This window comes from Lygodium microphyllum, chromosome 2 (genome assembly GCF_053477565.2).
Source record: "Lygodium microphyllum isolate KBCC chromosome 2, Lygodium_microphyllum_v1.1.10, whole genome shotgun sequence".
Lineage (NCBI taxonomy): Eukaryota > Viridiplantae > Streptophyta > Polypodiopsida > Schizaeales > Lygodiaceae > Lygodium > Lygodium microphyllum.
In genome coordinates, this window is record NC_141136.1 from 158,707,445 (window position 1) to 158,732,527 (window position 25,083).

At 40.0% G+C, this 25,083-nt stretch overlaps 1 protein-coding gene across 3 annotated transcripts; it reads left to right on the plus strand.

Moving 5' to 3' along the window:
* The first annotated feature begins 1,915 nt into the window (after positions 1–1,915).
* On the plus strand, positions 1,916–24,606 carry LOC148040532 (nuclear transport factor 2-like). Of its 3 annotated transcripts, none has more exons than XM_087700451.1 (10): positions 1,916–2,241; positions 2,344–2,519; positions 2,616–2,919; positions 3,049–3,302; positions 3,390–3,552; positions 3,702–3,823; positions 3,918–3,980; positions 22,919–22,985; positions 23,064–23,271; positions 24,588–24,606. In XM_087700451.1, the coding sequence occupies exons 2-10, from the start codon at positions 2,346–2,348 to the stop codon at positions 24,589–24,591; spliced, it is 1,359 nt and encodes a 452-aa protein (XP_087556577.1). In that variant the 5' UTR covers positions 1,916–2,241; positions 2,344–2,345; the 3' UTR covers positions 24,592–24,606. The 3 variants fall into 3 exon arrangements, with proteins under 3 accessions (XP_087556577.1, XP_087556567.1, XP_087556585.1); XM_087700441.1 differs by having other exon boundaries at positions 2,373–2,519; XM_087700459.1 differs by lacking the exon at positions 24,588–24,606 and adding an exon at positions 23,308–23,593 and having other exon boundaries at positions 1,917–2,241; positions 2,373–2,519; positions 23,064–23,226.
* Positions 24,607–25,083: the final 477 nt, after the last annotated feature.

Genomic DNA, 25,083 nt, shown 5'->3' on the forward strand with positions numbered 1-25,083 from the left:
TGAGAGAGAGAGAGAGAGAGAGAGAGAGAGAGAGAGAGAGAGAGAGAGAAAAGAATAAAAAGAAGAATGATAAAAAGAAATAAACACAGAGAGAAGGGGGAGAAATAGGAAAGAGAATAGTCTTTTTTAAATTAAACATTTTTCTTCTCCCTCTTTCCCCTTTCTCTCATGCGTAGGGTCTAGGTTCTTTCTCTCTCCGTGTTAGAATAAACTTTTTAATGTAAACGTTTTGTTTAATTAAAATAAGAAGAGAGAGAGAGAGAGAGAGAGAGAGAGAGAGAGAGAGAGAGAGAGAGAGAGAGAGAGAGCAAAAAAAAGAAGAGATGGAGGGAGAGAGAGGGGGAACAAAGAAAAAGAGAATTATAGAGAGAGAAAATATAAAATTTAAGAGAGAGAGAGAGGAAAAGAAAAAATGAAAAGAGAGGAGAGAGGGGGAGAGAGACGGAGAGAAGAAAATAATAAGAAGAAGAGAAATAATTTGAACACAGTGAGAATTATAGAGAGAGGAAATATAAAATTTAAAAGAAAGAAAGAGAATTATAAAGAGAGGAAATATAAAAATTAGAGAGAGAGAGAGAGAGAGAGAGAGAGAGAGAGAGAGAGAGAGAGAGAGAGAAGAAAAGAAAAAAGGAAAAGAGAGGAGAGAGGGGGAGAGAGACAGAGATAAGAAAATGAGAGAGAGAAAATAAGAATAAGAATTATAGAGAAAGAATTTGAACATAGACAGAAAATTATAGAGAAATGAAAGAAAATTTAAAAGAAAAAGGAAAAAAAAACTTTCTTTATACACACACACACACACACACACACACACAAAGCAAAAAAGGAAGAAAAGGAGAGGGAGGGAGAGAGGGGAAATAGAGAGAAAGAGAATTATAGAGAGAGAAAAGATAAAATTAAAAAAAAATAAAAAAAGAAAAAAGAGGAAAGAGAAGGAAAGGAGAGGAGAGGGGAGAGAGAAAGAAAAAGAATAAGAAGAAGAAAGAGGAAAAGAGGAAGAGAGATGGGAAAAAAGAGAAAAGAGATTTTTTTTTAAAATTTAAATATTTTGAGAGAGAGAGAGAGAGAGGATAAAATTTAAAAGAGAGAGAATGAGAGAAGAAAAATATAAAATTTAAAAGGGAGAGAAGAAAAAAAAGAAAATTAAGAGAAAAGGGAGAAGAAGAAAAGGGGGCGGAGAGAGAGAGAGGAGAATAAGAGAGAGAATATAAACATAAAGAGAGAATTATGTATAGGGAAAATATAAAATTTACATACTTTAAGAGAGACTGAAGAGAGAGAGAGAGAGAGAGAACATATAGAGAGAATTATAGAGGGAGAAAAGATAAAATTTAAAAAGAGAGAGAATAAAAAATAGAGGTAAAAGAGAAAAGAGAGAGAGAGAGAAGAAAAACGCAAAGAGAAGAAAAAGAAAGAGAGAGAGAAAAAATAATTAAAAAGAGAATAAAAAGAGAGAGAGAAGAAGAAGAAAAAAAAGAGAGGAAAGGGAGAGAGAAAGAAAAGAGAGGAGAGAGGGGGGAGAATAAAAAGAGAGAGAAAGAGAGAAAAAAAGCGAGGAGAGAAAAAAAGAGAGAGATTAGGAGAAGAAAAATAAACTAAAATAAAAGACACAGAGAGAGAGAGAAAAGGTATAGAGAATTTAAGAAAGAGAAAAAAACAGAGAAAAAAAAAAGAGAAAGATGAGAAATGGATTGTTAAGCGAAATTGCCATGTCGCTTTAAAGCAACGAAGCTAACACAAAGCGGCCTAGTGTAAAAAAAATTGGGATGGGAAAAAAAGGAGGGGTTGGTCTTCGCAAATTACGTGTTCCTCCACATGTCCCCCTTCGGATTGCCGTCAAATTCACCTAAAAGAATTAATCTAGATCGATGATAATGATAATAACCAAATATAAAAATGCGGATCTGTGGGCTCGCTCTCCGCCCTCTCGTCTCGCTCGCTCGCGTTTTGTCTCTCTTCTCCCATCGTCAATCATCAGTGCTCCATCCAGTGCACAGTGCGCGCACTTTCCTAGGGCTTCATTCCGTTCCCCAACCTGTCCCTGCCAGGGTCCTCTTCCCGAGCTTGGATCGCCATATTTGCCTTCTCCGCCACTCGCATTCCTGCGGCGCCTCTTCAAAATCGTCCTGCATGCCTGTTCCCGTCCCTTTAGAGGTTCCGTTCGATCGCCATCGGTCTTCTTAAAAGGCACACTCACTATCTATGGAGCCCGCCTCTGGAGCACCTGTCACTGCAGTACTGGTAAGTCAACTAACTTCACTCTCTCTGTCTCTCTCTTTTGTCTCTATTTTTTCAACGCATGATTAAGCAACAATATTTGATGAATGCGAATCGAGGATGCAGCCATGACACAATTTCGAAGCGTGTATCAGGTCGGGGAAGCCTTTGCCAAGCAGTATTATAATGTGCTTGAGCTCCATCCTCAGCACGTGCACCGGTTTTACATGGATTCAAGCCGCCTCACCCGTGCTGAATTTGGTTCTCAGGGACCTTCCACCATAATGGCAAGCACTCAAGCTGTAAGACAAAATCCTCTCTTCTGTTGCTTTTCGTTTGACTAGATTATTCAGCAGCATTTGAGCTTTTGCAATTGTAATTTCCCTTTTCTCTGACAGGAGATACACAAGGTGATAGTATCCTTGGCCAATAGCAATTTCCGGATAGAGATCAAGACCCTTGATGCACAGGATTCTTTTGGTGGCTCTGTTTTTGTTCTGGTCACTGGTATAATGTACAGGGACAACAGCATTCAGAACTTCGTGCAGAGCTTTTTCCTGGCTCCTCAGGAGAGAGGCTATTATGTTCTCAATGACATATTCAGATTCTTGGATGCTGATCCTCAATCTGTGCCATCAGAGCACAATGCGGGTAATGGCGTGCACAGCATGTTGGAAGGACTGCACATATCGCAAGATGCAGGTTGGGATCTATGACTAAGATCTAAGATCACCACCAGTCTTCTGATTTTTAGGCCAAGGCTTCAGAGGCTCCTATTATTTTGCCAGGAGCTTTTTAGAATCTTGACCAGGTTCCATTTCATTTATGTAGATAATGAAGCCCTAAGTCATGGAGCTACTATCCATGATGAAGCAGTGGTGAGCGATTATATGCATGGTTATTCTGATCATGATATATACAGTGATCTCAAGGAGGCTGCTATAGATGACAGGGGCCTTCATCAGCAAGAAGAGACATTTGCACCTGAGAGACTTGCGCCCAGGGAGCAGGTTTTTACCAGTGAGGATCTTCAGGTTGGAAGTTTGGAAGATGCCTCAGCTGAAAAAAGATCATATGCCTCTATTGTAAGCGCATTTCTAAAATGTGGTGCAGACTTGATACTGGATTTGCCGGCCATACATGTCCTGTACTAATTATTTGTTGCTCTGTAGTTACGGTCTGCAAAGGAATCAAACATGAGAAGTTCACAAGTTCCAGCCTCAAATCCTGTTCATCAGCAGGTAGAGCAACAAGTTCTATCATACCAGCTGAGTAACTACTCTGCTCAAGTTTCTGGGCGATCCTCAGAGGAACCTGTACTGGCTGACAATGAAGGTGATTGAGGCTCTTGATTAGGATATGATAAGTTGACATTTCTAGATAGTCACAACTGTCAGGTGATTGGGGCTCTAGGTTAAGAGATTATAAGTTGACATTTCTAAATAGTCAAAATGGTTGATTTTGAATGCTCTATTTTTATACAGGTGAGATCAAGTCTGTTTACATTAGGAATTTGCCTACAAGCATCACAGAGTCTGAACTTGAAGATGAGCTGAGAAAATTTGGTTCCATAAGATCAAACGGTATCATATTAAGGGCTCACAAGGTCAGGTGCTGCAATTTGGTTAAAGGTCAGGCGTGTACAACGATTATTGTGATAGTGAGTCTGAACAGTAAATGATGTCCTTTCTCTCTGCCAGGAAGGTGGTTCCTATGCTTTTGTAGAATTCGAGAATGCGGACTCAGCACTAAGTGCTATAAAGGTTTGTTATTTATTTGAGGGGTTACTGTATGCAGCAAAAACATTTATGATTTTTTTGTGAATATAAAGTTGGCATATATTAAATTCATACTTCATGGTCATTTGATTAGCAATGCACATACTTGTTAGAGGTCAAGACTGAAGGCAGTAAGGATTTTTGATGACTCTCTCCCTTTTTTGTTTCTTTAAAGCATTGAATTTCATGGAAGTATTGATTCTCCTAGACAAATTTAAGTTGGTTACCATAAACTCACAGCTGCTGATGAAAGCTAAGTAGAGTTATAAAGCTTGGCATTGCACGTGCTTTTAAGAGAAAAATCCTTGTTTACTGTCTCTATTTCTCCTTTGTAGAACTTTTATATCTGTGACTGGTTTATACTTAAGCATTGCCTTTGTGAAGGCCAAGGAAGGAGCAATGGATGTAAACTTGCGATTTTGCAGGTGGTGGCTGATGAGAGCATACTAGACCAGGGCTAGTTTAATGCTCAATGATCTCATGTAGTCAAAGTGCTAGTTGAGTGCATTTGAGTGGTTCGACATAGGCTGTGTACAAGAGTGACTTTCTTCAGGTTAGGTGTTGCTTGAGTAGAGTGAATGATTAGGAGAATTATTTTTTAATTGAATTAATATCCAAAATGCACTCTATTGTGGTAGACTCTTGACATATTACGCATAGTGTATGAAGGTTTGGCTAAAGAATTAGAACACTTCATACTTAAATCCAATTGTTCTGTAGATTTGAGGGTGAAAAAGTGAAGGTGTGGTGGACATCCATATTTTAAAACCCTCTCATCTTTGCAAAAGTAGAGACAAGGTGGAAAAATATATTTCTCAAGAGTTTAAACTACATGGTATTTTCTAATGAACTACCCCTCAGATTAATCTTTTGCTTTGAAAAGGGTGAATTCCTAGTGCTGTCATGGTTAGTGTGGTATTATTAATAGCACTTAGTTGACTTACAATGAAATAATTGAAAAGAAAATCAATATGTAAACACAAGAACACAACAATAGGGTGATAAGGTTGTGCTCCTTGTCACAAGACAGTTTCTCCAAATTAACTAAAATGAATAGATGTCAATATTGGATAGAAATAGAAGGTACAAGCCCATCCCACCACAATAAATCATTGTTTGCAAATTATTATGGAGCTTCTTGATGAAGTTGCAAATTGCTAAGGAAGTTTTTTGATGAAGTCTTTTACAAAGAAACTTCTGGATGAAGTCACTTGTAAAAAAACTTGGTGAGTCATTGGCTGCGTGACCATTGGCACCGGCTTCTCTCTCCACTAAGGCATGCACTAGATTTGCAAGTGATGAATGATGGGCTATGAAGGAGGAGCTTGAATAAATAGCCAAAAGAATGTTATAAATGGGTGTAGGTTAGCCAACATTTAATATTGATTGGTTGGCCATAAAATGCTAGAAATGTCGAAATAAATGCATATAAAAAGTTAGATGAAATGCTAAATATTGTGGGATATGTCTAGCCCACTTTGGTATGTATAGACTCACACATGAGTTGATAATAGTGCTAATACCCTCGCTGGGATCGTGGGTGATCTGATACAATAAAATGGTTCAATGATAATGACTCATTATAGTGCATATAATAGAGAACCACTAGAATAGAACCATAGATATCCAACTAGTGGGTGATGAAGCCACCACCAAGGTGCCTCGGAGAGAAACTAATGTCAATGTTAATTGTACTAGCTCCTGAAAACAGAGAACCTTAGTATGTCTATGTTTGTTATCAATGTCTTGTAGTAGCATACAAAACTTATCTTGCCAAAAAAGCCTTTGAACATATAAGACCATGGATTTCCCGCCTTTGGTTAATTCACCAAAGTATCCCCTCCTTGGAGCTTAGACTAGGATCCTATCCCGCTCGTTGTCAAATACTAGCCCATCATGAACTTGGATGTAAATTCTAGCTCTAGGGTTTAAACATGCCAGACTTCGGTTGATGCATCAGGGATACCCTTTGGAATCTTTGCACTTGTATACTTGTATAGATGAGGCATGAGTGCCCCATCTTACCACCCTCTTACACTTCCCCTCTAGCATTGGAGAGTTGAGGGATGACCACATTACCTATACTAGAAAGCAAGAGAGGAAGAAGCTACCAAGCCCTTTCCTTGATCTGAAGAAGCGGATCCCTTCCATGCTGTAGACTTCTCCTTAGTTTGAGGATCGGAGTTGGAGTCCGAGGAAGAGGATGACTCATTGAAGGAGTCCACATCCTACTACTTTTTCTTCTTCTCCTTCTTCCGTGAAGCTCTTGACTCCTTGTAGTCCTTTTGCAAGTGGTCCTCCTTGCCATTGTGGTAATACTGGGTCTTCAACATCTTCTTGTTGCCCCTCTTGAAGGCGCGAGAGCCTTACGAGAACCTCCACAATGAAAGAGAAGTCTCCCTTGGAGACACAAACATGCCTTTGCGAAGATATGCTAGGGTTTGCATCGAGAAAACACATGTACTACCAAGATTGAAACACAAAGACTTAGAGACAAAGCAAAACTCAAACCCTAAATGCAAAATGCAAAAACTCAAAACTCAAACTCAAAGACAAACATTGAGAGAAGGAACTTTGAAGTGAATGAATACTGTAAATGAATGTAAAAGTATACAGAATGCCCAAGGGCAGAGCAATGTAGTGTCGGAGAGTGATGTCCACCAAAGACGAATCCCAAGTGTTGTGACCACTAGTTGGAGTGTCGGAGTGCAGGAAATACGAAACACTGATTAGTAGAGTGTCAAGGAGCTGAGGCCGAGTGTTGGAGGGTGGAAAACACCAAATGTTATCATCAGAGTGTTAGAGAAGAAACTTTGAAGTGAATGAATGCTGTAAATGAATGTGACGCCCATCGAAGATGGATCCCAAGTGCTATGACAACCCCAATCGCGAAGTGCTATGACAACCAATCGGAGTGTGAGAAATACCAAACACTAATTACTAGAGTGTTAGGGAACTGAGGCGACAACATGAGAGGTGGTTGCTGATATAGACGTCCTACTGGATAGCAAAAACGTAGGTATTGCAGCACTCCTTAGTGGAAGAGATGGGGCAGCAGCCCGTCGCTTGGCACTAGATGTTGAAAACACAAGTTGATTAGGTGCTATGATGATGTAGCAAATGGAGACCTCCAAACAGCAAGGTGATGGCTGAAAACAGGCCGCCTAGGGTTGGATAGTGATGGGCTCCTGCCAGTGATGGCTGGACAACTGATGGTAAGTGGCTGATCGCTGAAATCTGCACAGTAGAGTGAGAAACTTGCATGACAGGATAAGGCTAAATGTTGGATAGGCTGTCTATTTATATATGTTGAAGGCTGGCCCAAAAAATCAGGGTATTGGGTGACCATTGAAACTCTCTCGAACTGTGTGCTAAGTTTGCATTTTTCATTAATTAAGTGTGTTTCAGAGTTGTTTAAAAATGCTAATTAGTTATAAAGCATGTTTTAGCTCAACCCCCCTCTTAGGCCCAAAATCGAGTCTAAAAGGGAAAATTGGTAATGTTTATCCTAAGGCGTCCCCAAAGCAGCTAGGGCATCGTACAAAGGGTGTAGGCTAGTTCCCCAGTGGCCTACCAAGACTACAGAGGCAATGGTTATTTAACCAAGGGAGTCTAAGTAGTCACCCCATAGAGGATAGGGCATTAGACAATGGGTGCTCATTGGTTGACTAGTGGCCTATCAAGCCGTGCAAAGGCGAATGGAACCGCATTAAGATTTTTTTTTTTTGTTTTTCTTTTTGGGGTGGAAAGTTAACTTTAGGAGTGGTGGTCGATTAAGTAACAATGACTCAAAAGATGGAAGTAGGGATGGTACACTCAACACATCACAAAACAATACAAGCTTATCTAATCACTGAAGAATGTCGATGATGAGGGAAAGGTGATGAAGTATCATGTGAAGAAGAATGGTGGTGTAATCCACCAGTGAAAACAACTTGGGATTTGTCTAGCCCTTGTGGGAAAATTGTTCACTTGCCCAAGCGCCCTAGCACAAAGATGATGAAATCATGCAATGCATAGGTGAGGGTACAATGGGGGGGGGGGAGGGAGGTTGATGTTGAAGACAAGTGTTGAAACATATAGAATACCAAGGAGGGTAGGAACCTCCTATCAACCTAGATGCCGATGTCGAAGAAGAAAAAGGAGCTTGAGGATGTCAGTTTTTATATGGTGCTAAGAACACGTGGAGGAAGAGGACGAATCATCCCTACCGGAAAAGCAATGATAGAAGTTATTGCCATGATAGCATCAAGAGAGATGTTGTATGATCTGTTGTGGGAGAGGAAGCCTCCATGTTGGTACAAGAGCGAAACTCCAAGTAGATGGAACCATGAAAGGAACGATGCGCATCTTGTGTCTCCAGCTCAGAAAGGACTGGTGCAAGCTTGCATGTTAGTCCTAGATTGAAATACAATACCTTGCAAAAGAGATCAAAATCTGCAAGCACATATGTGAGTAGTGAAATGCTCTAGAAAACAAAATTGAAAATAAAATAAAAGAAAGCAAAGCTAAGTGTAATGCAATGAGTATGTAAGTATACAACGGAAGTCTAAAAATAGAAAGGCTAAGTGTGTGGCTATCATTGTGTACGACGAGGTGAAGTGGTCCTAGAAAGTGAAGTGGATGTTCTTAGAATGGATGCGTAAAGTGCAATAGGTGAGTCACTAGTAGACCAATTAGCCAATCCTTTAGGAGTAGTGAAGGAGATAGGTTGCTCATGCTGTTTGTATGCCATTTATCTAGTAGCCGTTGGGATAGTGGAGTAGATGCGTAGCAACAAGAGGCGTAGTCCCACTAGATTGGTTCTCTAGAGTGGAGGCAGTCATAACAATGTGCTGTGGTTTTCTAGGAGGAAGACCTTGGGCCTTGGTACGATACTCCTGGTCCACATGGCCCAACCTCTGGTAGTGTGTACAAAACCTATTTTTCTTAGGAATTTGTTGCTAAGGGGTTGTGTTTCTTTGTTTCCATTAGAGGAAGTGGTGTCACCCTTGTTTTGGCTTGCCTTCGTATCTTGTGAGTTCTTGCTAGTGTTGGTTTTTCCTCTTGAAGAAGAGGTGACCACCCCTTGTCTCTATGAATGGATGTGTGTGGAGAACTTCTTGTGGACTTGATCATGCACCCTCGTGTAACATAAGAATTGACACTCCAACTTGTAGAAGGTGGGCAATCGAGGTAGTGAGATAATGTGTTGGATAAAATGGAAGTATTTGCCGAGTGAGTCGTTTAAGAAGAATGCGACTTGATTGTCATTTGCTGTCGATATTCGGTCAACTTGACTTTCAAATAATCCCCTTAATGGAAAACTTGTGAAGCTCAAAATTGATATTGATACATCGAGTTTAATCTTGAGCTACATTGCGGTCAATGAGATGACTTTGATACTCAGATGCGAGGGGAAAATGTTGTAATTGAGAGTGGAATTGAGAAAGCAACCCTTGCATTAACTCAACATTGGTTGTGGCATTGTGGGCTCTCCATTGATGGATGTGATTAAGGTGAGCTAATCAAGGGTTTGGCATTAACAACGAGGTCCTAAAGTCCTTGAGATTCGAGCACTTGTTGCATGAAGTTCGACCAAGTGGTGAAATTCAACCCATTAAAACGTGTCTTATCCATGACGGCATTTTTGGCTGTTGCAACAGGAGGTAGTGCTAGGAGATGGAGGTGTGTAATGAGGAGAAATAGAAGAGGGTTTTGGCTCATACGACTCAAAAGGGTTATACAAATTTGACACAAGGAGATGGATTGGTAGATGTGTCGAATGTCGTGGTCCCTCCAAGATTAGAGAGATGGCTAGTCTTACCAATTGGCCTAGATGGAACAGTAGCACTCATTGGAGGAGTGTAAACTTCGTGAACTACATGTGATGTGCAAGTACTCCTCAAACTCATCATCTGTAAGATGACCAAAACCAGAAGAATTTGGTAAAGGTGAAGGTGTGTCTATACCTCCTTCTCAAGACCATAATGCCTTCTCAGAGCCTCCAATGATGAAGAAGTTTGATAGGGTGCCATAGGATCTAAAGAAGAAGGTGCTTGGGACATTATGAGTTAGAATCAAGTTGTGTGTGAGTCTCACACAAAGACTAGCCTCCACAATCACCGTAGGATATTCTTTAGAAGAGCACTGGTTTTGATACCATGTGAAGATATACTAGGGTTTGCACTGAGAAAACACAATATGTACGACCAAGACTAAAACATAAAGACTTAGATAGAGACAAGCAAAACTCAAACTCTAAATGCAAAACGCAAAACATAAAAACTCAAAACTCAAACATAGATATAAACATAGAGAGAAGAAACTTTGAAGTGAATGAATGCTGTAAATGAATGTAAGAGTGTACAGAATGCCCAAGGGCAGAGCAATGTAGTGTCAGAGAGTGACGTTCATCGGAGATGGACCCCAAGTGTTGTGACCACAAGTCGGAGTGTCGGAGTGCAGGAAACACCAAATGTTGATCACCAGAGTGTCAAGGAACTGAGGCGACAATAGAAGAGGTGTTTGCTGATGTAGACGGCCTATTGGACAACAAAAGCACATGTATAGTCGCTTGGTGGGAGAGATGGCAGCAGTTTGTTGCTTGGCACCAAATGCTGAAAATGCAAGCTGATTAGGTGCTATGATGACACAAACAGATGGAGACCTCGAAACAGCAAGGTGATGGCTGAAAACAAGCCGCCTAGGGCTGTATAGTGATGGTTTGCAGTCGGTGATGGTTGGACAGCAAATGATAGGTGGTTGATGGTTGAAATCTGCACGGTAGAGTGAGAAATCTGCACAAAAGGATAAGGCTGAATGGTGGGCAGCCTGTCTATTTATAGATGTTGAAGGGTGCCCCAAAAACTAGGGTATTGGGGGCCCACTAAAACTCTCTTGAACCGTGCACCAAATTTGTGTTTTTCATTAATTAAGCATTTTTTGGGGCTGTTTAAAAATGCTAATTAGCTGTAAAGCTTTTTAGCTCAATAGCCTCATGCTCAAGCAACATTGAGGACATATGTATGACGCTCACAAGTGTAGATGATGTTTGTGCCTTCAAAGCGTTGGCCACTCCATCAAACTCCGGGGGAGCTTGTAGAGCATCGTTTCCACAAGATATCTCTAGAAGGGTAGATTGCATGTGTCAAAGCTGGCCTTGTACTTGTGTAACATGGAGCAAAAATGACTGAATATTGTCCTTTGACTCGAACTTCATCTGTTGGAGGTGTCCATAGAGTGTTGTTGCACGCATGGTGGAACGCGCCTCCTACATTTGTAGCTTTGACCATACTTTTGGAGATGTCTTGTAGGAGGTATCTGCCAATAGAACTTCTTTAGAAATGCATCAAAGAAGATCAGAATAGGCACGTTCATCATCGGGATCCCATGCTAGCATAGTTTCCTCATGATTGTCCTCATCAAAATCTTCTGGAATTGGAAAAGGACATTGAGGATGTGGAATAGCTCCACAAACAATGTACTATAATCGCTTTTGCATGAACCAAGTTTTCATAACAGCACTCCAAGTTAGATAGTGAGGGCCATGTAACTTATCATTAGTAGAAGTGCACAGAGGAGCTATTTGGAGAGGATAGGAAGAGAAGATAGAGGATAGAAGGTGGAGAGAGAGAGAGGGGACAGCCAAACCAACAGCAAAGACTGCACAAAATGAGAGTTCACATGCAGTATTCACAAGCTGATCACACAAAATTGACTGGATTGTCAAAAGGTAGTAGATGATGTTGCCCAGCCTCCAAGAGCGACAGATGCGGAAAATGCAGCAGGTACAAGTAAAAAATGCCAGTTAGACAACATTAAATGCAGGCAACCTGCTGATGACCTGCATTAAATGCAGCAAATGGGGAAATGCAAGCGGATGGGGCAAAAACGCAGTTTCCAGAGGTTGACAGATAGGGCGATGGCTGCAGTGGGTAGTTGCTGGATTAGTAGGAGGTAGAGGAAGTCCTGAAATCAGCAGAAGCAAATAGTAGAAACACAAATCCTGAAATTTGATATCATGTCAGAAGTGATGCAGCAATGGAAGCATAAACAAGTGCTGAAATAAATTGCTGAACACAAGACAGAAGAGAAAGAAAGAGGGAACACAGAAGAACACTGCAAATGAAGAGAACTCATAGATGTGTTCGGGAAATGGAATCCATATACCAAACACGAGACAGTCATGTATAATAGTGGGTCAATGGCTACATGGGCATTGGCATCGGCTTCTCTCTCCACCAAGGTATGCACTGGATTTGCAAGTTATGAATGATGGGCTTTGGAGGAGCCTAAATAAATAGGCCAAAAGAATGCCATAAATGGTTGCAGGTAAGCCAACATTTAATGCTGGTTGGCTAGCCATAAAATGCTAGAAATGGCAAAATAAAGGCATATAAAATGTTAGATAAAATCCTAAATAATTTCGGATGTACCCATCTCACTCTGGCATGCAGACTCACACATGAATTGACAATATTGCTAGTAGGAGCAAATACAAATTGAAATGGGACATTAATCATGCTATAGTTGCAAGCATCACTCGGAATTCTCCTCGTCATGATGATCATTGTGATCCTCCTCAGCCTCATGTTGATGGTACTCTTTCTCTTTTGTTTGTTGCTCGTTCCATTCCATGAAGGGTTTGCTTTCTCAATCATGCTTATGCTTGGCACTCACAAAAACTAAATCATTTGCCTTTCGTTTTTCAAGGTGATTTTTCATTTTTGATGCTATATGGCTGTAGGAGCTTCACAACTACTTTAGACAAGATGAACTAACTACATGATCAAGTATATGAATGGCCAATTCCTATAGGTTAGGCCCGTCAATACCAAAATCCTCCCATCATAATGTTGCCCCAAGCTTAAAATGGTCCACAAGTGCATCCGGACAGTCGAAAGAGCCCTCTTGCTCTCTATACCAAGCTAGCCGATTTCCAATTTTTCTTCTTGTATCAATATTAAGCACCATTTTCGCTAGGATAGTCCTCCAACCAACTTACACTTCTTTACTTTTCATTTGGTTTCTGCCCTTAAAACTTTGGATCCATGATAAAGGTTGCTACATGCAAGGGATAATAGTATGAATTCCATCTACTGTAAGTCATGGATGGACTTGCACATGTGGGCTTCGGGCTCTAGATTCTTCAATCTTTGTATCATCCTGTCCATGGCCTCATAGACCTTACCAATGCATGGCTGCATACTGTCCACAAGGCTCAACAAACACATTATTGGTTGTACCATAGCATCAATGCGGTGCATATCCTCCCAAAATACAAGATTCTTTGGCAATCCTTTGCATTTTATTCTTGTAGTAGTGATAGCTAATGGTGAAGAAGTAAACTCATCACTAATAAAGAGTAGTCTTAAAGCACCATTGCATGTGCTTCATCGACCCAACATAAGGAAATTGAATGCGAATCAGGTTTCAAAATATTTCGTTTGACTTCTTGTTGAATTAGTGGTGCGAAAATTGATGATTCGACATAAATGATACCATCAAATTTGCATTGTCAATGGTAGATTGTATGTAGGCAACTTTTCAATATATTTTAGAAAGTTGTTTAGATAGTGAGCCATACAATAATAAATAGTAATATGTGGATAGACATTCTACAAAATAACACATATTGCCTTATTTGCAGGCTCACCATCAACAACAAATCCCACAACAAGATCTTTGCTAATAAACTCCACTGCATTTGTCCACTCGGTAGTAAGTATATCAGCTGACTTTTCTGTTCTTGAAGCATCATGAGATGAAATGTAGTATATCTCACCTTGAGAGTAAGCGACATTCCATAGATAGATCTCTTGCACGAGTCACTCTATCCATTCGCAAATGAGTGACACACCATCCTTTTGCCATGCATGTTTGGTTTTTTGAGTTGCTTGCTCCACCACTTGCGTTACCCTTTCAAGCAATTTGCACCTTAACACCATTCTTTTGACATGCATGCCTTACCCTTTCCACATTGCTTATAATTTTCCGACCTCACAACATTGAATGCAATGTGATCATGAAAAAAAAACCATGCAACAATAGCATCAACTTCCTCTTTTTTTTGTGAATCCCAAATATCCTAAAGAGTGTGTTGTGGCTTGGGAGGATCAATTGATGCTTACCCAACATATGCTCCTATTTTAAATGCATCTTGAATAGATGATGTGTGACTAGCATGAGCACTAAATGGTGTACGAGATCATGAGAGCTTCATTGAATGAGTGCAGTCGCTAAGTGATGGGAAGTGCGAATATTTAGTTGTCTTGTTTGTCCTATCCAAACGGAGTCAATAACATAATAAAAAAGAGATTAGTTGGTCTGTTTTTTAAATTGACTACTAGATGTGATTAAAGGATTAATCAGTCACCATGTTTTTTAATTGGTGATCGATACAACAATAAAAAAGCGGCTTGCAAAAAAAAATTTCGATGATCAATTAATTAGTCACATTACTTGTCACCATTCGTCACATCAGCTATCACTTACAAGGTTGCTTGTCACATTTCATGTCCTGCCCCATCACATTGTGACATTGAAGAAAGTGATGTCACAGTTAGAAGTGTCATGTCCTGTCATGGAACCATCTTGGGGATGGCATCTTGACGTTCTAGAGGTTTGTTTTGTTCGTTACTTGTGACTAGGGTTGTTAAGCTACCTAAAATTGCCTCTTAAATTATCATATTTTTCTTGCTCTTAAAATAGCCCAAAAAGGTATTTTACATTTTAGATGCCACCCTAGACTTTTCAATAGGACAATTCTCTCTTAATACTCGATAAATAGGGAATGTGCCCTCCCACTTTCATCCTGTAGTCTCACATTTAGTGCCAAGCCGTATGTTACCATCATGGTCATTATCTTCGTCATCACCTTGCTCCTCCATCCTTAGACGTTGTTGCTCCCCATTTGCCACAACTGTCACCTAGCTCGTTGCGAGTGCTGCGGCCACCCTCTAATATTGTTGCTCTATCCTTTGATGACCTCTACTAGTTGCATTTCCATCCCTATTGCTTCAACTGTAGTAGTCATCTACCTTTCCAATTGTTGTATTTGTAGTTGATTGGAGTTCTCCGCTTGTTGCCCACACTTCTTAGATAGTCTTCATTGATTGAGGGCTGCTGCATTTTGGTGATTTTAGCCATTTACTCAGCTTCTTGACATCTTCTCACTTTGACATTGGTGGTTTGTTGCACTCATGATTTGTACATGGAGGATAATACTCTTTGGCACTTGCCCTAAGCTTGCTCCACAAGAGACATTGATTGTTGGATGTTCTCGGTTCCTTGAGCTCTTGCAAAATTTGGGCTCTTGCACAATTGTATCTTCATTCATTTCATTATTGCATTCATTCATTAGGTCTTCTTTTCCTTTTTGTGTTTCATGTTCTTGTTTGAGGACATTGTGTGCTAGTTGTGTTTGCATTCTATATTTCCCTTGCAAGGCCTAGTGTATCTTCACATGTATTAGATTTAAAGGTCTTTTAAAGTGTTCTACATGGTTATAGTAAAAACCTTGGTTTGCAGGAGGGATATGCAATTGACTCATGATGTTGTAGTACCTTGGGAGCGTATAGGATCGAATCAGGCCTCTTCTTCAAGTGGAGGCCTTGAGGCTTGCTTAATGAGGACGACAACACATTATCTCCTCTTCTTTAAGTTTACTAGACATTGAGTAGACAACATATGTAGATTTCACGAAATGCATGCTTAAAAGGTGGTGCGGCTACTCTCCTCATTCTTTCCTCTACACCTCGACAATCTAGTTTGGGCATTTAGTTTGTGAGGTTGGCCATCTCTCAACCTGTGAAGGACAACACTCTTGGGACGATTGATGATGCATTGTTTTTGCATTAGTTAGGTCTGGTGTTGGGTTCGTATAATTCATTTGATTTGTATGAGCTGAAATTTCTCTCTATTGCTCCTGTGTGGCTATGTTGGGTATCTCTCTCATGCCCTTTGTACCTCTATCCTTGGCTACTTTGGTGCTAGGATATCCATAATTGCCTATTCACACTACTTGAACCACTCATGCGCATGGATATGCATCCTATGTTAAGGGGCATCTATTCCACTTCTTCAGCTTCCACACTTCATTTAGGGTTTCACACTGACAACCTTAAAAAGGTTTGGTATCCATATTTTGGTCATTTCTTCAATGAGTACCCACTCAGTGGTGCACCACCCTAGACAGCTTACGCTTATAAATAGATGGTCACCTCATTCATTCTTCATCTAGTTTAGTCATTCTTCACCCCTCTTTCTTTGTCACTGTGACACTCTTCCCTCCTCCCTCGTGCCTCTTCATTGCCCTCACACCCCTTTAAGTGGACATTGTGGTTCGTGGTGGGCATTTATCTCTCTCCTCTAGCATGGCGATCTTCTCTTTCACCTTGGCGTCATCTTCCTTTGCTCTTGGTATGTGCGTTTGTAGCCTAGGGGCACTCTATTCATTTGGTGTCATCACTCATTGCCTGGCGTTAGCATCTGGGCTGCTCTCCTTGTGTTTGACAGCTCTTAACACACATCGTGATTTGTGTTTGCTATGCAAGCCATCTCATAGTGTTTGAGGATTGTGCTTTACTTCCTCCACGGTTGGTGATCATCTTCCTCATCTTTGACTGCATTAGAGGATTGCACTTTCCTCCCTCCACAGGTGTCCTTCACCTATTAGTGATTGCTTTGATAGCCCATTGCTCGGAGGATTGCATTTTGCTCCCTTCAGTGTGGAGATTTCCCACAAGTGCTATTGCTTGAGTAGACAAGACAATGTAGTCATCTTTTGAGCCTTGGCTCTACTATATCAACTTTTCTTCTCATAGCATGATTTAGTGCATCATCATTGTGTTCTTGTGTTTTTGAGTTTCTTCTCTCTCAGTGTTTGGCATACACACTTTGTGTTTCTCCCCACAAACCCTATTGTCTCCTTGGTCTCTTAGTCATTTTTTGACATGGTATCAAAGCCAAAGGCACTCAAAATCTAGTATGACATGTCCGATGGTGTCTAATCCAAATTGTTCGATTGTTTTAAATTGCCGGTTTGTGACCATTTGGGATTACTTTTGGGGTGGTTGTAGGTGTTGTTTAGGCTTGGTCTCCCACAACACACGTGCACACATCCCCAATCTCTTCCTCTTCCCACGCCGCTCTTCTTGCAATATATTATTCTCTTCTGCTCTTCCCCCTTCTAGTTTCAAGCTGTCTACTCTCAAACTCTCTCCCCTCAAGCTCTTCTTTGCCCTATCTCTGCTCTCAAGGTCTCCATCATCTCTATTTTGAAGCTCTCCATGTGTGAACTAGTGTAAAGACTCTAAATGTTTTAAGTGCATTACTTTAAGTTCGAACATTAGGTATAGGCACAAGGTTCATACTAGCGTCAAACATATGCCCAAGATTCATCAACGTGATAAGTACCGTACTATTATCAGGCAGTACTAATCAGATGCCATGGAACATGACAACCATGATGCATAATCAAAGAGAGAGGCTGCAATGGAAGAAGGAAATTTGTGTTGAACTTTGACAGAATGCTGAATACAAGGATTGGTCAGTCCTTACGTGCAGCCCAAAGCATTAATGAGGGCATTGGATCAGGCTGATGATAGATGGCAGCACCGGAAGACATAGGAGGGTCTCAAATGTCAAAGTCTGTTAGAACGTAGATTATAGAGTATCTGAATGATTTGTCTCAAACTAGGAGACAACTATATATAGCAAAAAGTGGTCAAAACTAACTCACTAGTTGAAACCAGCCTTCCTTTCATGGATGGGTGGTAATTCCCTGATTACAACTTAGTTACAACAGAAACATTTATTACAAAATTGAAAGATGTAAATTAACTCACAATCTTGGACAATGGACATCTTGTTGGCTCTAAAATTGGTGTCCCTTTCGGTATTTCTTTAACTTAATTGAAGAGGAAGTTGATGTACAATGGGATTTTTCCAATCCCTTTCAGTATTCCAACTCCCCTTGTTGTCCAAAATGACTAACAAGTCTTTAATTTGAATTGCCCCTTGATTCGCAGTCAATTGGCCTTCATCCGCTTGGATGGAGATGGAAAATGCCCCAAATTCATTGATTTGATAGCCCATCTAGTTGAATTTGATTGAAAACAGCTTAAACCCTATGGAATCCAAGTCTTGGAGCTTCCAATTTTGGCACGTTTCTCGAGGCTGTTGCTAAACCCTAATGTCTGTTGTAGATTAGGGTTTACAGCAGAGAAATCTGAAATTTCTCAGCCTCTGGTGATCTCAATGTTGTAAACTTTGGAGCAAGGTTGTAGAAAGGTTGGGAAATGAGAGAGGAAATTCAGACTTTCTTTGCAAATAATTGAAGAAAATCAATCATTTACTACTGTTGCCTTGTCTCAACAGCTTGTAGATGTTGTCGAATGCTGTTGGGAACCCTTTTCTTGCTATCCTCTGCAATAAATGATAGTACTACCATCTCGGATGTTGTCGCTTGCGGTTTGGGAGCCCTTAGGAGGTGTCGCCTGCAGCCATTTTACTCTTTCTTGTTAGAAAATGGAGCAACCCACGATTCACAATAGTAGAATGGTCACGTTTTTCCTCTTCTTCAGCTTCCCACCAACCTTCATGGGCAAGTTTGCCAAATGGTAGCCTTTCCAAATGGTTTTTCCAGCATTATCCATAATTAAATATTAATTTTCAGTCTTTAAATACTGAAAATTAATCTAATAATATTTTCAATGTCCAAAAAAAAAATCCTAACTATCCAATAATTAAATTGGTTAGGCAACTTTCATTCTCGCTTGTCTTTTGTGCCATCTTTGACCATTAGATTGGCGTTAGGTACCATTAAGCACCACTTCTGTAGTGTCACTAACCGACACTTATGGCCAAATGAACGACCTAGGTTAACAACTGGCACTAGATACCACTAAGTGCCTGTGTATCATAACTTATAGCAACCTTTGCTTTTGGCAGCCCTTGATTTCCTTGGGTCTCGGGCTCATAAATTTACTCTAACCCTAGTTACATCTCACATGTGCAACATATACTTAACCATGTGATTAAAAATTAATTCACATGTTAAGTGAGGTTTCAAAAATACATGTCCTCATGATAGCCCTTCCACTTAAAATCCTTGCAATCATCCTCAATTGCACTGCTAGATGCATAAAAAACAAAATAGTGGACTAGATTTTCTACAAGGCATCATAGTTAACACAACATTGTGCTTTGTTGCTCAACCATTTCATATGTCCAACACATGTTGAAAATTACCAGCCAACATAACATGACGTAAGTCTCATAAAGAATCTCAAAAACATTGCCAGATTATCATGTGATGTGTTTATTTCTCATGAGCTGAACTTATCTGGCAAAACCAAACCATACCATACCATAAACCAAGTATAAATCATGGCTAAAAAATCAATGGCATCATAACATGTGCTGCTGTCTACAAAATCAGCTGAATACTAGTGAATATTAATGATTATACATTGAAAACCAGCATTTGTTAATTAGTCCCAAGCGATCATTAATCAATGCAAATGTACATTTTTTGAGTTGTAATGAAAACCATACCCATCTGCATACCAAACATAGTGACTAGTACATTGAATAGTGATTTCTTGGCAAACATTCTCTCAGCTTATAGTACCTTGAATGTATGTTGAATGCATCAATCGGCTACATCTAGAGTTGTCCATCATTGAGGAGCAGAGGTGCTAGCTTCCTTATGAGCATCGAGCAATACTTTGGACCCTTGCTCTGTTCAACCTGATTGAGCTTGAACTAAAGTTGGCTCTAATTGGAAAGCATCAAGGTAAAGTTGCAACAATTGAGGATGGTTTGCCAAGTCATCCTCCTCCATCCATTTGGCATCCATTGGTGACTTCACCAAGTATCTTCTGGAAATCTTATCCTTGATTTTTCGCTCTATGTGTGCCAAAATTTGCTTTGGTATCAATATTTCATTGAGCTCTTCAACCTCAGGTTGAATTTCAATGGATAAATCCTTTGGCACATCATCATGAAAAGGCCTAAGCGAGCTTACATGAAAGGCATTGTATATACGCCCGCGTGGAGGCAATTTCAGCCTATAGCATGTGTCAATGATCCTCTCCAACACTTGAATTGGTCCATAGTATCTCATAGACTACTTTGGATACAATCGCTCTTTGTCCTTCATCTTTTTCAGCCACACCTTTTTAAGATACATCAATACATAATCATCCTCTGCAAAGTGCAGAGCACACCTATGATGATCAACGGTTCTCTTTTGCTTATCCTAAGATCTTTGAAGCGCACACTTAACCTTTTGATAAGTTGCATCCATGCTTTCCACATAGCGATCAGTCTCAAAGATCTTATCTTTAGTGTGCAAAATAGGGGATACTTTCTTACCACCCGTCTATCACTTCAAAAGGAGCCTTACCAGTGGAACTATGCGGTGTACTGTTATGTGCAAACTCAGCCAATGGCAAAGTACTGTTCCCATTGCGCTTTGTGGTCTGATACATAGTACTTCAAAAGATCTTACACTTTGGAATTAGCCTCTTGAAATTGACCATTAGTTTGTGGATGGAAGGATGAAGAGAATTTCAGCATTGTGCTCATGTTGTCAAACAATCCTTTCCAAAACAAACTTGTCATCCGTGGGTCATGATCACTAATGATTGACTTTAGCATACCATGATACTTAAATACATGTTGCATAAAAAGACGTGTCATATGATCAGCCTTGATCTTTTTTCTCACGGGAATGAAGCGGGCTTGCTTATTGAACATGCATATGATAGTCCATATTCCATCATTCCTTGCAGGTGTGTGTGGAAGTTGAAAGATAAAATCCATGGCAATGCTTTTCCAAGGCCTATCAGAAATAGGCAAGGGTTGCAATAAACTTGGCACTTTTGCCTATCACACTATGCATGTCTTGGCAAATTGATCAATATCATGTCTCGAAGCTAGCCAGTAAAAGAAGTGTTTAACTTTCATTCTCGAGTGTCTTTACGTCATCTTTTACCATCAAATTGGCATTAGGTACCATTAAATGCCACTTCTCTAGTGTCTCCAACTAACACTTATTGACCAAATGAATGACCTAGGCCAACAATTGGCATCGGATACCACCAAGTACTTGTGCAACATAACTTATAGCAACTTTTGCCTTTGACATCTCATGATTTTCTCGGGTCTCGGGCTAGCAAATTTACTCTAACCCGAGCTACATCTAGCATGTGCAACATTTACTTAACCATGTGATAAAAAATTAATCCACATGTTAAGTGAGGTTTCAAAAATACATGTGCTCATGACAATTGTTGCAGATTAGGGTTTAGCAGCAGAGAAATCTGAAATTTCTTAGCGTCTGGTGATCTCAATGTTGTATTTTTCAAAGCAAGGCTGTAGAAAGATTGGGAGATGAGAGAGAATACTGAGAGAAAATTCAAACTTTCTTTGCGAAGAGCTGAAGAAAATCAGTCATTTATTGTTGCTACCTTGTGTCAACAGCCGGTAGATGCTGTCGCATACTGTTGGGAACTCTCTCCCTGTTGTCGCCTACAATAAATGATGTTGCCAGTAGCCCAGATGTTGTCGCCTGCAGTTTCGGGGTCCCCAGGAGCTGTCACCTATAGCCATCTTCCTCTTTCTTGTTGGAAAACAAAGGAAAAATAGTCCCAATCAGCTCCGACAGCTCCCCATGATTTACAACAACAAAATGGTCATGTCATCTTCTTCATTCTCCCACTAGCTTCCATGGGCAAGTTTGCAAAATGGTAACCTTCCAAAACGATTTTTCCAGCATTATCCATGATTAAAAATCTAATAATTAAATTTTGGAAATTAATCTAATAATTATTTTGGCGCCCCAAAAAAAAAAAGACTGGCCAATAATTAAATTGGCTAGGCAACTTCCATTTCCGAGTGTCTCTACGCTATTTTTGACCATCAGATTGGCATTGGCATTAGGTGCCATTAAATGCCACTTCTCTTGTGTTTCTACTTAACAGTTATGGCCAAATGAATGGCCTAGGCCAACAATTGGCACCAAATACCACGAAGTACCTGTGCAGCATAACTTATAGCAACTTTTGCCTTTGACATACCGTGAATTCCTTGGGTTCGGGGCTTGTAAATTTACTCTAACCCTAGTTACACCTCACATGTGCAACATTTACTTAACCATATGATTAAAAATTAATCCACATGCTAAGTGAGGTTTCAAAAATACATGTCCTTATGACACTTGCAGTTGAATAATAAAATATTGCAGTTGGCTTGGTCGTCAAGATTGGCCAACCAGCCCAAACTGGGAACAGAAATGTTGGTGTGCTTCTCTAGGATTGGTTGCAATTATTGGGATTGCATAATCATTGACATGGCAAGGAAAAGCTGGAAACTAAGACTGCATAGTGTGAACACACTTGACATTCACTTGAAAGAAAATACAGTGTGATGCATGCCCTAGAAAGAGCTGCCTTCTCCATCAAAACACGACAGGCTGAATATTAGAGTTCCTAATGTCCTTGTCTGACTTAGATTGATGAGGCTCACAGGCAAGAGATGACAGTGCATGACAAACATGACTGCTAACATAGGTGAGCAGGACCTAAAGTTTGAGAGTGCGATAAGCTTGAATACACTGATTTTTCTGCACAAGACACTCATTATATGTTGTTTTCGATCTCAATCACTGATTACGGAAGTAGATCATCAAAATTTCATCCAGCCTTGAATTTTGTTGAACAATTCAACTTTCTATTGGGAGGGAGAATGGTAAGCTAGTGTAAATGAATGACTTTGATGTTAGTGTCATGCTCAATAATGAGAAAAAGTAGTTCTGCATATTCACATTTTAAAGGCATTAGATGATTCATGAGTTTAAAATTTGAGGAAATAAGTGATCTATGAATCATAGGAGAACAATAATCAGAGAAGGAAGGTTTTGGCTCCTTGAACAGGTATCACCTATCTTTATTGGAGGTCAATCTGCCAGAGTTGAGCCGAAAAAATCAACCTTTGGAGGAGGTTTGTGGTTCTTATTTGTCTGCCTTATTCGGAACCAGCAGGAAATATGTTGCTGCTAACATGTATCTGAACGTGTAGGACGTGGGCGTGGACGTGGTCAAGGAAGTAGAGGGAATATACAAAATCTGGGATCCAGATCCCGTGGTTTTAATGCAACTGGGAGTACTGGAAGAGGTGATCTTGCTAGCCGAGCTCGTGGCTCCAGACCAAGTCGTGGTGGAAATGCAGGGGCAAACACAAGGTCTTTCCAGCAATGCTGTATCAAATCAAACAAGAAGTCTTTGATGTAAGTAATGTGCCTGACGAGTTTATCTGGATGCAGGTCATAGTTTTGTTTGGCAATCATGATTCACATTGTGGTTCAAGTGCTTTGGTAGTCCATAACCACCAAAAGTGAACTTCCCCTTCCAGAGTTATATGGAGTTGCTGAAGTTAATTTTTGATGCTGCAGCAACTATGTTATGGGCCATCTTGGATGTCAATCATTAATGTTGTTCAAAATAGAAATGGCCCTGTTCATGGGTGCAATATTTGACATATAATATTTTTTGCCATCTTTATACTGCATTTGCCCCAGTTGCAAGAAATACATTTTCCATTGTCTTAAACTATTTGGTCAATGCTGATGCTGCTGTATCAGCTCCCTTGGTGGCAAGCTGGAAGGCAGAATTGCACTTTATCTAGAAAGTTAAAAGATTGCCATTTGATGTTCATAACAAGAGACATGCGTGGGCACTCTTGTATACATGAGAGGACCCTAAAGAGCAATCTTAGGGTACAAGTTCATTCTTTACTTGGAAATTGATCTGTTCTGTGGGGAATAATACTGACCACATCTCAATGTGGTAAGAGCTCCAGAGCTTAAGCTTACTGACATCTTCTGATTTACGGGGTGTCTACATGCTGAATATTGTACCCTCGTAATGGCGTCATTGGCTTGGCATTTGAACCATTTTCAGGTTTTTGATCTAATAGTAAGCTGAGCTTAGCAACCAGGGGGTGTCTGCATTTGTGTAATGTGGCATGATGTCAAGGCAAGTATCCAATTGGATTTCTGTGCAGAACGCAAAATTTTAAGGAGCAGAAGTACTTCTCGCAACGAATTCCTGATTCTCTAGCAAGTGCCCAGAGATTCAAACTTTCAAGTGATTTCTCCATGCTTGCACATAACTGCTCCATAAAACTGCATTGTATGACTTGAAAGGGTGGATGAAAAGAATAGGTTGGCATTTGATGATCATGGTGCCTTTAGGAAAACTTGATTCGAACATAATATTTATACATATGCAAGCAAGGCACACTATGAACATGCATTAGAAGAAATACTTTTGATTAGCATGGTGGCAAGCATTGTAAGACAGCTGGATTTTATCTGGATTGTGCCAGACATGATAGCAGAAGAGTGGTGATTGCATGCCAAGAGCGTATTTAAGGTTTGGTGTTGCAATTTGTAAAGGAGTGGGAGTTCTTTGGGCAGTATTTGCATTTTGTAATGATGGCTAGGTCTAGATTTTGATATGGCAAATTTTTGTTCTCATCCGAAAAGTATACCTTTTTAAGCTTCAACGTGAATTTTCTCAAACATTTCAAACTCCATGATAGGTAATTGATATGAAGAATTCTAAATGACATGGGAAGGATGATGCAGAACACACACAAGAACTACACCAAGAAGTTATTTGATTTGAGTTCAATAAATGGGGGGTTGTAATACTCGAGGTGTTCCAGAGGTACAATAAACACCCACCCTTTCAACATTTGGTTTGTCTGTAATTTTCATGTTAATGAGGAGTAAATTCAGTTTGTATTATGTAATCTTGATGTGTAAGGAGTTTGGCACTTGTTCTGGGACAGTTGTATCGCTCGACACATCTAGTAGGAGGTTATCTAGCATCTAGATATTCAAGGGACAAAGCTAAGCTACTTAAAAGAGTGTATTTGGGAATGTGAAGGCCAATTGAATCTTGGGAATGTGCAAAGTACAGAATGACTTCTAATGAATCAAGTTTCTAGGGGATGAAAACCATTACCCTTGAATCTATCTATTTGTGTGAAAAAAATTGAGATAGCGATGGTACATAATGATGCAAGATAGGTT